This window comes from Lithobates pipiens, unplaced genomic scaffold (assembly GCF_037356315.1).
Source record: "Lithobates pipiens isolate NorthernLeopardFrog02 unplaced genomic scaffold, aLitPip1_a1.2 Scaffold_16, whole genome shotgun sequence".
NCBI classification, from domain to species: Eukaryota; Metazoa; Chordata; class Amphibia; order Anura; family Ranidae; genus Lithobates; species Lithobates pipiens.
Genome location: NW_027507748.1, coordinates 587,532,849 through 587,548,172, shown reverse-complemented (window position 1 = coordinate 587,548,172; position 15,324 = coordinate 587,532,849). Strand labels below are relative to the sequence as shown.

The 15,324-nt window shown below is 44.9% G+C and overlaps 1 protein-coding gene across 1 annotated transcript in view; it reads left to right on the top strand.

The window, feature by feature from the left end:
• Positions 1–15,324, top strand: part of LOC143983792 (sterol O-acyltransferase 2-like) — a 287,433-nt gene that overhangs the window by 150,788 nt on the left and 121,321 nt on the right. The window contains exons 5-6 of the mRNA XM_077483879.1: positions 9,304–9,411; positions 12,125–12,404. Of these exons, the coding sequence (XP_077340005.1) occupies positions 9,304–9,411; positions 12,125–12,404 (388 nt within the window). The remainder of the gene's footprint in view (positions 1–9,303; positions 9,412–12,124; positions 12,405–15,324) is intronic.

Sequence of the window (15,324 nt, the reverse complement as noted above, 5' to 3'; positions counted from 1 at the left end):
GCCTTTTTTCAAAATTGTTGCTCTTTTTTTGTTTTTAGAGCAAAAAATAAAAACTGCAGAGGTGATCAAATATTACAAAAAGAAAGCTCTATTTGTGGGGGAAAAAAAAGGACGTCAATTTTGTTTGGGTGCAATGTCGCAACTATCAGTTAAAGCATGGCAGTGCCGTATCGCAAAAAGTGCACTGGTCAGGAAGGGGGTAAATCCTTCCGGGCCTGTAGTGGTTAAAGAAGAAGAGAATGTGCGCTGCATTTCGAGATTTGATCATTTTCCACGTCACGAATGTTAATTCTCCATTACGAACGCTAGTTTAGAAGACCGTTAGCTTTTGGCTCCTTCTTGCTTCCAAGCATGCGTGTTTGTACTTTGGTCTTTTGTCTTACGGACTTGTGTACACACGATCGGAAAATCCGACAACAGACCATTTTCCGCTGAAAATGTTAAAGCCTGCCATCCAACATTTGTCCGCAGAAAATCCGACAACAATTGTCCGATGGAGCATACACATGGTTGGATTCTTGCTGGCTCTGTACATTCATGCAGTAATCTGTAGTGCTCAGTTGACAGTGCACTCACATTGTGGTGCTTGTACATGGTACAGGGCATGCACAAGCACCTAAAAGAGGTCATTTTAAAACTGCAGGCCTTCTGCCTACCTGTACGCTGCAGGGCAGTCTTTAATATTGATTGGACCCTGGGCACTCCATGCAGTTTCGCTCTTCACCTGCTTTGAGACATATAATAAATAGCAGCTAGACTCAAAATCAGTTTACTGAATCAGATCAGGCAGCGATTGCGATGGTTGCCAGAGGTTACAGTGTATCGTTACCGTTCACAGATTAGTTGCTAGAGGTTACAATACAAGATTTATGGTTGTTAATTGGTTGCTAGAAATTACTGTGCATCAATACTGCTCACTGATTTGTTGCTAGAGGTTAGTGCACATCATTACTGCTTACTGATTGGTTGCTAGAGGTTACATCACATCACCTCCTCACTGCCTGCACACTACGGAGGAGGAGCTGGGGGGACCCATTAATAGACAGAAAACTCCTAGGGATCCTAGGACTCCTGGGATCAGTGACAGTGCTGGGGGGAAGGGTGGGTGTGTTCAATTTCCAGCATGCCCCTTTATCTCCCCAGTGGGCAGCATTCCATATAGGTGATGGTGGATACGACCTCAGGGGGCATGACATATGAATACTGCCTCTATTTACATATGAATGCAGCTGCTATTTACGTATCAATGCCGGTTATTTACATGTAAACACAGGGTCTGCATGTGAGTCATCTGTACACAACAATAGGGCAGAGCTGGGCAGCATTAATAAGAGAACGTCACACTGAGATATCAGGACACAGCACGGGACTAAACCCTCAAGGGATGAGGGAATTTAAACTGGGATAGTTGGCAGGTATGAGGCAGCTCCTTTGGGCCCCACAACAATGACAGGGCCCAAGGCAGCTGCCCCTTTTGCCCTGCCTTAAAGACGGCTATGTGTACAGCCACTCGCAATAAGATCTAAGTCTAACATATCCATAGTGGAACTGAAGGGTGTTTTAAAGCTTCAAGAAAGCTATTTACAGCTTGGCTAAAAGTTTTGAAAATGCCTTGTTACAGCTTGCTGTCTGCTGTATTCTTTCTCAATCTGAAGCCAACATGTACAGGGCCTAACATAGTGAATGCGAACTCCTTTGGGAACAGGTACTTGTTTGAAGGGTTTAATCTTCTCTGTAAAGCAGTATGGAAAAGAAATAGTATTCTTGAGATCCATCAGCAGGTCCTTTTTTTGAAGACTTTTGCAAAAGGGAATAGCTGTAGTAATTACTAAATCAGTTTCACAGATGTATTTAAGTCAGTGTACCCCTCTTTTGGCGGGATTATGAGAAATGGCCCTCCCCAAACAGGATATTGCGCTAAACCTGCAGGTAAATAAGAGAACCAAAACCTTTGCTAAGTGGAAGTGTGGGACTGATAATAATTGGCAGTGCCCCCACCCAGGACAGGGCCTCTGTGTACAGAGGGGATTCCCTTCCTGGGAAATTAACCTAATCAAAGTAATTTGGAGAAGAGGATCTACTGCAACTAACATATAACATTAACCATAAGTATATACTGTAAATGCACACTAGTATAGAAATATTAGAAATAATACAAGCTTTATATAAGAAAAGATTAATAGTACAAACTATACATTCAATGTACAACAGGTATGAATCAGCACAGGGCCCAACAATAGTGCTGGTGGAATTGTGGCTATAATTATAGATACCTCCAGATCAGTGGTGGCTGGTGCTCAAAAAATTTTTTTGGGGGGGGAATGAAAAATACTGAAACAAAAACATCAATTTCAGCCACTGTGCCCATCATATGCAGACTCTGTGCCCAGCAAAATGAGACACCTGTGCCCATCATATGCAGCCAACTGTGCCCATCATATGAAGCCAACTGTGCCCGTCATATGCAGCCAACTGTCCCCATCATATGTGCCCATCATATGCAGCCAACAGTACTCCATCAATGATTTGCGCTTGCAGTGCACCTTTTTTGACGCCTATTAGAGCCTATAGCTCTAAACAGGTGCTTCAAAAACACCCCCCCCCCCCCCCACTGCTGTAATTCAGGCACCCAGCGTCCGAAAAGGGGCCGGACGCCGGAACGGGGGTGGCTACAGCGGCCGTGGATAGATTCATGCAATGCATGAATCTATCTATAGTACACAGAGGGAGTGGCTGGAGAGAGGGGGCAGCATCCGAGCGCCCCTAATGGACGCACTGCCACTGCTCCAGATGAATGTTGCAGCAAAACTCTGTTGCAGGGGCGCCTAAGGATGATCATGATGTGGTGTCCGTCTTTGTGTCAGAGACCTAAAGACTAGATCAACGGTGATGTGGAGATGCTCCAACTATTGTACAACCAGCCTGGAATGCAGATTCTCAACAACTGAAACTGTGGTGTGGCACTGGAATTCAGTCACCTATCTACTCTATGTCTTAGTCCCTAGTTTCTAAACTGCAACCAGACTTCTAACTACAGAAATGGCCATTGAATGCCTAACTTACAGTAGCTCTAATCTATGCTGGTTAAGCTTAATTACTAAGCTAAAACTAGCTATAGGATCCCAGATCAGAAGGGACAGGTTTAACTTAAATAGCAGGAAATGTATATAAACTGTATTGCAATAAACAGGTTCACTTACTGTACTACATTGTAATATACAACAAGGTGACCAATACACATGTACACCGTATCACAGATTTAGCCATCTGGTATAGTGCATATGAGATAACAAGCAGGGCCATCTTTACTGCAGGGCAAATGGGGAAGCTGCCCCTGGCCCTGTCCTTTCTGTGGGGCCCAAAAAGCAGTAGCACCACGAGTCCGTGCTACCCGCAAATTGGGGCCCAGGTGATGGCACTGCAGAGTGCTCCGGGGACATGGGAGGCAGCACTGTATTCCTGACCTAGCAGAGAAGGGACGGGAGCTCCACTGGCACTCTGACCCCGTCCCATGTAGAATGTATGTTCGGGAGGGATCGGCTGTAGTAGGAGCTGAGATCTAAGTTGGAGCCCTGGCCCCTGGACTTCTGAAAGTGCATGGTGAGCCTGGCTGGCCAGGTATGTCCTTCCCCCCATAGACTGCCTAACTGCTATCCTAAACCCTGAGCTGTTGTTAAGCTGTGCATTGCTGAAAGGTCTCTGATTATCTCCTGTAGTAAGTGCACAGTCTCTGACCATCTCCTGTAGTGTGTGCGCAGTCTCTGATCGTCTCCTATAGTATGTCTGCAGTCTCTGATCATCTCCTGTAGTATGTCTGCAGTCTCTGATCATCTCCTGTTGTATGTCTGCAGTCTCTGATCATTTCCTGTTGTATGTCTGCAGTCTCTGATCATCTCCTGTTGTATGTCTGCAGTCTCTTATCATCTCCTATAGTGTGTGTGCAGTATCTGACCATCTCCTGTACTATGTCTGCAGTCTCTGACCATCTCCTGTAGTATGTGTGCAGTCTTTGATCATATCCTGTAGTGAGTGTGCAGTCTCTGACCATCTCCTGTAGTGTCTATGCAGTCTCTGACCATCACCTGTAGTGTCTGTGCAGTCTCTGACCATCTCCTGTAGTGTCTGTGCAGTCTTTGATCGTCTCCTGTAGTGTGTGTACAGTCTCTGACCATCTCCTGTAGTGTCTGTGCAGTCTTTGATCATCTCCTGTAGTGTGTGCGCAGTCTCTGACCATCTCCTGTACTGTGTCTGTACTGTGTGTTGTAACCTGTAAGGGCGGCACAATGGTGTAGTGGATAGCACTCTCACCTAGCAGTAAAAAGGGTCACTGGTTCAAATCCCAACCACAACACTACCTGCCTGGAGTTTGCATGTTCTTTCTGTGCCTGCGTGGGTTTCCTCTGGGCAGGGCTGCTGATAGGGGGGGACCACCAGTCCTCCTGTAGGGGGCCCCGGCACACAGAGGGGCCCGAACAGCAAGAGGAATCAGTGTTCTCGATATGAGGAGCAATTACAGAAAGATGCCCTGTGCGGCTCTCTGCAGCAGATAAAAGCTGGTTTCTCTCCCTCCCACCAGCTTTTAGCTGCTGCAGGGAGAGACACGGGGCATTGTTCCTGTAATTGCTTCCCCCTCCCTGTTCTATTATAAAAGGGCTCATTTACGCAGGTTCTCTGTTATGTTTGTGTCTGCTAATAATAATTTTAGTGTAGGCTGTATGGGGCCCCATGATTTCTAACAGCAGCCCTGCCTCTGGGTACTCCAGTTTCCTCCCAAACTCCAAAGACATGCTGGTAGATTAATTGACTTCTGTCCAAAATTGGCCCTAGTATATGAATGGGGACCTTGGATTGGGGGTAGGGACTGATGTGAGTGTGCAATGTACAGGGTTAGGGACAGTTGTAGACACGCACCCACACTCACTCAGGTTGAACTGGATGGACTGGTGTCTTTATTCAACCTTACTAACTATGTAACCTCTGGCAACCAATTACAATTGCTGCATGATCTGCTGCAGCAAACGGATTTTGAGTCTACTGGCTATTTTTTTGAATGTCTCAGAATGGCGTGGGGAGTCTCTGATCATCTCCTGTAGTGTGTACGCAGTTTCAGAACATCTCTTGTAGTGTGTGCGCAGTCTCAGACCATCTCCTGTAGTATGTCTGCAGTCTCTGACCATCCCCTGTAGTATATCTGTAATCTCTGACCATCTCCTGTAGTGTGTGCAGTAACCTCTAGAAACCAATCAGTAAGCAGAGATTATGTGTTGTAACCTCTAGCAACCAGTCAGTGAGCGGTAAAGATGGGCTGTAACCTCTGGCAACCAATTGCAATCGCTGCATGATCTGCTGCAGCAAACAGATTTTGAATCTGCTGGTTATTTTTTTTGAATGTCTCAGAATGGTGGGGGGGGGCAAGAAAATGTTTGCACAGGGTCTAATTAATATTAAATAGGACCCTTGCAACAAGGAGACATATACTACTGTCATCAATCTTTAAATAAATACATATATAAACCCAGAAGCTATAGGCAACAATACTAAACTAATAAATATAGGAACACTTGCCTAGCATCAATGTTTCTAGTCTTGGCTAGCAAACGTTCTTTTTCATGGACAAGACTTTCTCTCTCTCCCTCCACATCCTCCTTCTGGGGTTTTTAATTTAACAACCAAAAGACAGGAAGTGATGGGCATAAGTAACTCTGTGAGCATTAACCACTTGCTGCCCGATAACCATACATTTACTGCTAGCTGGCGGGCGGCGGCACAGCAAGGCTGAGCGAGGTACTGGTACATCGCTCAGCACATGCATGCTGGTACACCCCCTGGAGGGCACAGCGGCACAATCCTATGGATGCTGTGTCCGGTGGACACAGCAGATCATAGTACTTGGTACCCAGACATTGTAAACAGCAGGGGTATCTTGTGATCATTTTGATCAATCATAGCGATCACATGTAAGCAAAACTGTCAATAATAGCTTCCATTGATGACATCTTACTTACTATTGTGATGCTGTGATTGGCCCACAGCTATCACATGGTACCTGGCACCCTGCACCATGTGATTAACGGTAGCCAATCATAGCATCAAAATGGTAAGCAAGCTGTCATGAATGACCGCCATTCATGACAGTTAAAACCAATGCTAATAACACTGATCATCATCTATGTTATAATAAAAAAGTAAAAAAAAATCCCTGATCACCCACTCAAAGTAGTACAGTGACAGTATGAACTACTCTGATGACAGTATGAAAAAAAAATGTATTTACTTGTTTACATAGCAAAAAATAAAAAAACCCAGTGGTGATCAAATACCACGAAAAGAATGCTCTCTTTGTGTGGAAAAAAAATATATACAATTAATTTGCACACATTGTTGCTTGACAGAGCAATTGCCAGTTAAAGTACCACAGTACTGGATAGAAAAAAATGTCCTGGTCATTAAGAGGGTAAAACCTTTCGGATGTCAAGCGGTTAAGCAGCACAGCCACTTACAGACAGTAGAGGGCAGCAGATCCTTACATGTGCAAAATTAAAGTGGTATTAATTCCAAAACCCAAAATTTTATATATTGCAGCTTACCAATCATCACATGTGGTGGGTGCATTTGTTTTCATTTTTTATTTAAAAAAATAAATAAACATTTTTCATGTGGTAATCTGAAGAGTAACACCTCCAGTATTAGAGTGCCCCCACTCTAGAAAAATTAAAACGGGGGCACATTTGGACAGCACCTTTATCAGTCTGGGGGTAGGGGAGTGTTAGATGTGCTATCAGATTTAAATACAGTAACAAATTGAAGCTAAACTCAGCTCACACTTTATTAACAATTAGGCAGGCCATACACGGTTCGAATCTCAGCAGGAACCGGCCGTGATTCGAAACTTGTGTGGGCAGGTTGAATGTACCAAGTTGATCGATCAATCAACTTGGGTACAACCAGCATGCTGGGTTTTACCTATGATTATTGCTAGTTGAGTTGCTGCTATAACCGCTAGCAATAATTACTGTCTTCTCGCGGCGGGGACAGCTTCTCCCCCACGCCAGGAGAAGACCATAGCATGTGCGGGTGCTGGGTATGCAATCTAGTGAACCTTAGTGTGCAGGACATGGGGGCCCCGAGTAATCCACTGTATTTTATCTGCAGCACTGGATCTGCTCGCTGCATTATCTCCCTTGAGCTGGGGGCAGGTGCACTGCACAGTGACGATCTGATTGGCAGTGCAAAATAGATTGTATACAGCAGGGGTGGATCCAGGGGGGCTATTGCCCCCCCCCGTGAATGCGAGTGAGTGAGTGGGCGGGTGACTCCACAGGTGGGTGGCTCCACGGTTGAGAGAGCAGGCGGCTCCACGGGTGAGAGAGCGGGCGGTCCAGTGGACGGGTGAGAAAGCGGGTGAGAAGCTTGGCGGCTCGGTTGGGGAGCGGGCGGTTCGCCAATCAGGGAGCTATCGGGCGGGGGAGCAGAGAGATGACATCATCTCTCACCGCCCGGCACCCTCCCTGAATCCCTGCAGTTCCGCCCTCACTGTGCAAGCAGCCGCGGGCAGCAGAGAAATTACGTCATCTCTCTGCTGCCTGACTGGTAATCTGCTGCCTGACTCTGGGATACAGCAAGAGACCACCTTAGCAGGAGAGTGACACAGCAAGAGACAATTGTAGCAGGCACGTGACAATCCGCAATGTATGACAGGTGACGTGGCAAGTGCCAATCCGCAACGTGTGACAGGCGACGTGGCAAGTGACAATCTGCATCTGGTGACAGGTGATGTGGCAAGTGACAATTCGCAAGGGGTGGCTTGTCTTCACCCTATGATATGCCAAAGTACCATGGTGTCAATATGTATATGTGGTTTTTAGCATACCTTGCTTTTATGTGATTTTGTGTATACACCTTTTGTCATTGAGTATGCTGTATATGATCTCTCAAGGTATAGTAAAATGCTCTTTGCAATGACTGTTTTTTGGTATACATCTCTCATTTAAAGTCCAAAAACTCCTCTTTTTTGTCAGATATTATATAATAAACTATTATATTATATAATAAACTCATACAAACAATACTGCTTAATATCCTATGTGCCTACTCTATATAGTGATTGGCCTCATTCAAAGTATCCCTGATCAAAATTCTCTTTCTTTCTGTCCAAATTTGGGGACATTCTTATTTAATAAAGGACTTGTCAAAAACCGGCTCTTGTAGTTAGTTAACATTTCATAGTTTTTTTGGTGAATGGGTAGTGGTACGATGTACCCGATACCCATTTACATGGGGGGGGGGGGGGTAGAATCGGGTCTGTTAATGGGGGCTTCCAGATTCCGATAAGCCCCCCAGCCCACAGCCCCCGACAACCACCGGCCAGGGTTGTGGGGAGGTGGCCCTTGCCCTTATACATTTTTTTTTTTTTTACAATTTTGGCGTGGGGGCTCCTCTCTGAATCCATATTAGATCCAAAAGGCCTGGTATAGACCTGTGGGGGAAACCCTTGCCTTTTTTTTGCGATTTTTATTTTTTTGCTGACAGCTGATGACTCATGAGTTGTTAAGGCCATGGTGGCTGGCTTCCCGGTCCCCTGCTTAGTAACCAGCTATATACTGTGTGTTTACAGTGCATTTTAGGAGAAAAAAAACAAAAACATAAAATGCATGCAACAATGCATACAAAATGTGGGTTTAAAAATGCACTGCAAAATGTGCCTTAAAAACGCATCAAGCACAGCCGCATAGATGTGAGACCAGACTTAGAGAAACCTTGAATATATGAATTCTTGGTAAAGTTGTAGAAATTGAATTGCTTTGTATTGTAGATTTGTGAATAATAATTGCAGATCAGTGCACATTTATATGTAGTAGATGGTTTAAATCATATACTAGTTAATCCATGGTTGGTCCCATAGGTGTGTGCAGCCTATTACATTAGCATGTGCAAAACACAAACACATGTGTGTGTCTACACATTTATCTCCCTACTGGCACAGTGAAAGAGAAGTGTGTAAACACTACTTCTCTTATGGCAGACCCGGTAAGAGAGAAATCTTTACCATTTTTCGATCGCCACACAGAGCAATAATGGTAATGCACATGGGGTAATTAGGGTGTGCCCGGGCACAGCTGGCACACCCTGTGTGCACACCTATGGTTTGTCCCCTTTGAAACTTAATTCTCTTTTTTTTCGGTTATTCCTATGTGCTCCATTCACCTGTTTATTTAGTCCAGAGAATGTGGCATTAGTACAGTCCGCTACAGTATGTCTAGTAAATCCATTAACTGTGTTGCATCTTCTTTCCTTTTTCTCTAGTGACTTGAAGGATGTGGGACATTTCCAGATCATTTACAACATATTTGTGGCTGCCTTCTGTGTTTTTATAATTAGTAAAGCAGCTGTGGATATCATTGATCAAGGGAGGTTAGTGAAATCCTCAAATGTCTAATATCTCCATCATTTTTAATTTTCCTGTGATTTTTCAGAAGATGGGATTATTGCATGTGAAACTGGCCCTGTACTTCTGAAGGTTCTTCAGCTTCCTCTGTCCTCTGAGATTACTGGATTGTGATTGCCCTAAAGCAGGGGTAGGCAACTTCAAAGTAGAACTATAGGCAAAACTTTTTTTCATTTTAGAGTGAGCAAGGAGGGTTATAACCCCTGTCAGATTTTTTTTTCACCATCTGTGTCCCATTATGGAGATTTCCCTTCACTCGCTGTCCCAAAACCATCCAGGAAGTGAGAGGAAACCCCTGAAAATTAAGGGAATACCTTGGGGACCGCCATGTCACCAGAGCTAGCGTCCCCATTGAAATATTTTCTCTCTCGCTATTTTCTCAAGCGTTCTAATCCCTCTCCATTCTATCCTAAACTAAAAAAGAAAAAGGTTTGCCTTTAGTCATACTTTAAAGAGATGGAGATCTACCTGAACAACATGGAAGAAGTCAAAGATCACTGGGCACTGTGTTGTCCAGTGTCACCGCCTCATACCTCTAATTGCCATGCTTCTGTGTCGCAATTGTGTACATTTCACGGCAATCATAGTTTTAAATCAGGTGGTGAGGAGGCAACATATCGCCTCCTCACCACCTGCCAAACACACTCTGATTGCTTTTCAGAGGAGCGACAGTGCCTGCTGCACTTGTGAATGAATCCTTGCATTCCGCAGCAGCACCTTTAGGGCTCGTTCACATGTAAATGTGGGGGGGGGGTGGTAAAACGTTGCAGTTGAGTTTACCGCCCCCAATCACTATCCCCCTTTAGCTGCTGAGGCAGCAGTCAAAGGTGTGTACACACTGCAGCAGGAATTAAGCCCCCTGTTGCCTTTGGTGGGTTCTACCGCCTGCCAATCATGACCCATTCAAGTAAATGGGGCCACTCTGTAAGCGAGCCACAACTGCATGCTTCTGCAAGGTCAAAGGGGTTAAAGCAAGTGGTGAGAAAGCAATACAATGCTGCCTGCTTTAAACCCTTGTTTGCTGTACTGCACAAGGTTGCCGGGCACTTGCAGAGTGGCCTCGTTCACTTGAATGGTTCATGCTTGGCAGGTCCTACACCCACCAACCATGACAAGGCGTGTAACTCCTGCTGCGGCTGTAACATGTGCACACCCCTAGCCACTGCAGCTAAAGGGGGTTCAGTTGGGGAAGGTGTGGTAAAAACACATCTTCACTATGGGGTTTTGTAAAACCCCAAAATGTAAATTAACACTTACTGTTCTGAGCCCCCTATAAGGCTGCTTTCACACTAACGTGGTGCAGTTTTCCTGCACCGTGGGTACAGCACAGTGCATTTCTGACTTTCCAGGGCTAGCTGCACTTTGCCATAGACTTCTATTATATCCTGCAGATGTGGTGGACTTTCTGAAAGTACACCAAAACTCCTGCATTCAGGAGATTTGGGAGACATTCATAAAGTGCATCAAACCCGCAGGATATAATAGAAGTCTATGGCAAACCAGCAGGAAAGCTGCAGGTACACTCTGTAAATTGCAACGCATCAGTGTGAAAGCAGCCCTATGCTATTAAGCCCAGTGTATTGCGTCACACTGACCTGAAGATCACATCTTTCCTACTACTGGCACCACACTGAAGACCGCTAGCCAGGATAAGAGGTGGAGAGTGCAATTGGTATCACTCTGCATGGGTCAGGAGCCAGCACTACAGATTATAAGGGATTTTGCCCCCTACTACACATCCAACTTTACAAGTACTCTCTCTGCATTGCACTCTGTTTGATGCTCTGGGATGGTGGGTCAGAAGCCTGGACTGCGATCTATTAGTCACCTGTCCGTGATCTACTTGTAGATCACGAAACAACAGGTTGCTGACCATTGCTCTAAAGCATAGTAATGTTTGCATCTCTGCCTTTCCAGTCTGTAACTTAATTTATATGTTTTATGATGATAAAGCCATCTCATACAAAATTATGTTGTTTCTTGACTGTGACTGTGTAATTATTACAGGGTCTATATTAGGAAAAAGAGGTAGAGAAGGCGCTTCTAAGTGCAGTATTTAGACAGTTTATTTGGCGGATGCATTAAAAAACACAAGATGTAGATGTATAACGGGCCCACCTGACAATCACAATCCGAGACCAGGTTCCTGCCCCTGTGGCTCCGAGTCCCCTTGCCAGCAGTGATGGGAGAGATACAGTGAGCCGATTAGGAGAACCTACCGCGTTTCACTGTGTCCCCCAGACGACAGGTTCTCCTCCTATTGTCAGATGAGCCTGCTATACATTTACATCTTGTAAGTGTTTTTTAATGTGTCAACCAAATAAACTGTCTAAATACTGCACTTAGAAATGCCTTCTCTACCTCTTATCTCTTTGCCAGCCTGAGTCAGTTCTACTCTTTAGAACTGCTGCTCCAGTGCCAGGTTTTAGTTTCCACATTTCCCTTGGATTCTATGGTCCTACCTATACTGAGACAGGATCCACTGGACAGAAGTGACCTATGTTCCGGGAGGGGGTCTATATTACTTTTTTTTTATAAGGATTCAGTGTTTTTTTATTATAAATTTAGCACAAAAACTGTGAGAGTTTAGCTACAGTATATGTATACAATATATTACAACTGAAATGTGACTGATTCCAGTAATTACAGCTTCTGCTCTCTCCCTCTCTCTCTCTCTAGGGTGGTTGACCCTAACCTTCTAATTTTTGCCTTTGGACAACTTGGCACAGTTGCTTGGTCCTGGATCTGTCTGTTTACATATACACTGCTAGTGCCTTATAAAGCACTAGTCTTTTGGGGGTCTTTGTATCCCAAATCTAATCACAAAATCATGTTGTCTGCCTTTGTAGGAATACTCCTACTTGTGGGTCAGACATGTGTCCTTTGTATTTTCCCCGTCTATGTGGTAAAACATTATCAGCTGCCACCAGCTTCAGGTTTCATTGTCACCCTAGAACAGGTGAGTTCTGTAAATAGTAGTGATTGTCATATGGGTGCTAAAACTAAATGCCACCTGGAACAGTCTTTGACAAATGAGAGCTGTGGAAGGTCTCCTTTAGTGTTGTACTTACTTGAGTAACGCTTTCCACAGAGGATATACAGTATTAAGGCCTTGACTGATGCTGCTGTTCATGGAGGACTGAGAGGAATGTATTACAGTGCAATTCAAAACGATGGTGCAAAAGTAAATCTGACTAATTAATAATGGAATGAACCTAACACAACTCTATTAACATGAAAAGACACATTAAGGGATTGTTTATACTCAAAATGTGGCACTGGACACACTTTTTTGAAGTTCTTTGATGCTAGTCGAAGCACCTGTCAATAAATAAAATAGTAATTCAACAAATACAGGTGTATAGAACACCTAAATATAACACCAACTCAGCGCCAGTTAAGTCCTGCAAAACATCAGGAGCAGAAAAACTGTAATAAGATCTTTAAAAATATACTAAAATATTTAAAAAGACAATAACTAGTAGCCGTTTAAAAAAATCATAGAAAATGTCAAATCTTAGTTAAAATATTCCCAGTCTAAATGCTGAAAACAGTATTACTAAAACAGCGTTAAAATGATATTAGTCCAATATCATAATGTGTAGTCTTCCCTACACCAAGCAGTTAATAAATGGTGAGTGAAATAATCAGACAGTTCAAACGGAGAAAATGGTTCTGACTCCAAGGAATAGACAGAAAGTGCACCTGTCTCCAAGATACAATCCACCGCGTGTTGCACACTCCCCCTGGGGGTCACACTCATCAGACTCCTCTGGGTAAATAGGCGTCCTATTTCTTTTCTTACATCAGGGGACACAGAACCGTAGTACTTACTACGTGGGTTATATCGGCTTAGCAGGTGCTGGACACTGGCACGCCCCTTAAGGCGTGAACTTCCCCCATATAACCCCTCCCACTACTGGGAGTCCTCAGTTTTTTCGCCAGTGTCTAAGGCAGTGATGGCGAACCTTGGCACCCCAGATGTTTTGGAACTACATTTCCCATGATGCTCATGCACTCTGCAGTGCAGCTGAGCATCATGGGAAATGTAGTTCCAAAACATCTGGGGTGCCAAAGTTCGCCATCACTGGTCTAAGGTGTTTGGCATGTGTAAGGATGTGTGTACTGAGCTCCACGGGCAGTAATCCTTTGTGGCGAGCCAGCCATCCTGAATGGATCCATTCTGATGTCTCCGTAATGGACTAAATGAACGGTACCCGGGCCTCGTCATCCGAAGACACAAGGTTTTGCTTGCGAATGCTTTTAAGCTGGGCCCTGGGACTTTTTGGTAGTAAGGCCAATAAAAGTTTACTGGCAGGGTCTTCTCGCAGGTCCAGGATTGCGGGATTACCTGAGTGTACCCTTGTTCCTGAAGGTTTCCTTTCAAGGTCTCGGAGCCTACCGTGAAGGGCGAAGATTGTTTTTTTTTATCTCTTATAAAGCCCTGCGGTTAGGAAAGGTAGGGGAGATTTTCTGCAAGGAATCTCTCCTTCCATATATTATGTTGTCATGTCATGTCTATGTGTTGCCACTGGAGGCTGTAGTGAGCACTCACCATTCTGACGCTGGAAACAGCAGAAGCTCTCTCTCTCCTCTCCGTTCAAGCCAGCTCAGGCCCTCAGGTATGAAGGGGGGTCTGATCACTTCCTGGGCCCCCAGAGTGGTGTTTTTTGTTCCTTTGTATGCCAGCTCACTGCCTCTTTTTTCTTAGAAAAAAAAAATAGGTTTTGTTTTTGGGGCAAAACGCGGCCATTTTACCCCCCTGCCGCTGGCCGTCATGTTGCCGGCACTCATACATTTCCCTAGTTGAAAAGGGAAGGGGGGCGTTTTCGCACGGGGGGCATGGCTAAACTGCGTCACACGCCGGTCACACATGGAGGAAGTATTTTAAGCTACACAGGCAGAGCTGCAGTCTGGCGGTGGAGGGACAGAGCAGAGTGGTTGCTGGTCAGTTTGGTGACACAGGCATTTCCCTTTTGTTGACAACATTGTACTGTATAGCTAGGACTAATAGCAGTTATTGTACTGTACTATAGCCTAGCAAGTGTTGCATTATTTTGCTGGTAGTGCCTCTGCTTTGTATTGTAAGCTATGAGTGGCAACGGGGCCAGGAACTCCTCTAAGGGTTCTAGGGGGTCACAACAAACTAAGACCCTGTCCAAAATAATGTCTTCCTCTTTTGAGAGTGTTGCAGCCGGTCAGATTGAGCCATCGGGGGAAGCTGTTATTGCAGTCACTCAAGAAGCTTTAGCCCCTGAGTATGTCACACGTGAAGTGTTGTCCTCTACCATTGCTGGCTTAGAGAAAAAGCTTTGGTGTGATTTTATCCTTTTAGAGCGGCGTTAAACGCAGTAGATCACCTTCAAGTGCTCAAGATCCTCCTCTGGAGGTTCAGGATGCCAGGGATCAGGCAGATTTTCCTAGAGATATGGAAGATCCTGGCTTATCCTCTTCTGAGGATCCTAACATGGAAGGAGTATCACCGCAAAAGAGCTTGCTTGCGCACGCTCTCACTGGGTTGGTTCGGTCAACCTTTTTGCTTCTGATGATCCCATCTCTAAGTTAGGATCATTAAAACCTCCTCCGGCTGGAGATGCCTTTCCTATCCATGTGTGGCTAAGAAAGCTTAGTTCTTAGATCTTAGATAATAAGGATGGCAGTAGGAGTTCCCTGGACTCTGCCATCACGGCCGGACCTTCTTTTGCAGGGTCCGCTTTTCCATCCTTACAGATGCTAAATTTGACGGTCTGGCTATTGAGAACCACATCCTAAGGGGTTGTGGGTTATCTCCTTCAGTCATATCTACCTTGATTAATGCCAGGAAGCCAGCTTCCAGGATCATCTACTATAGAGTCTGGAAGGCATATGTTGCCTGGTGC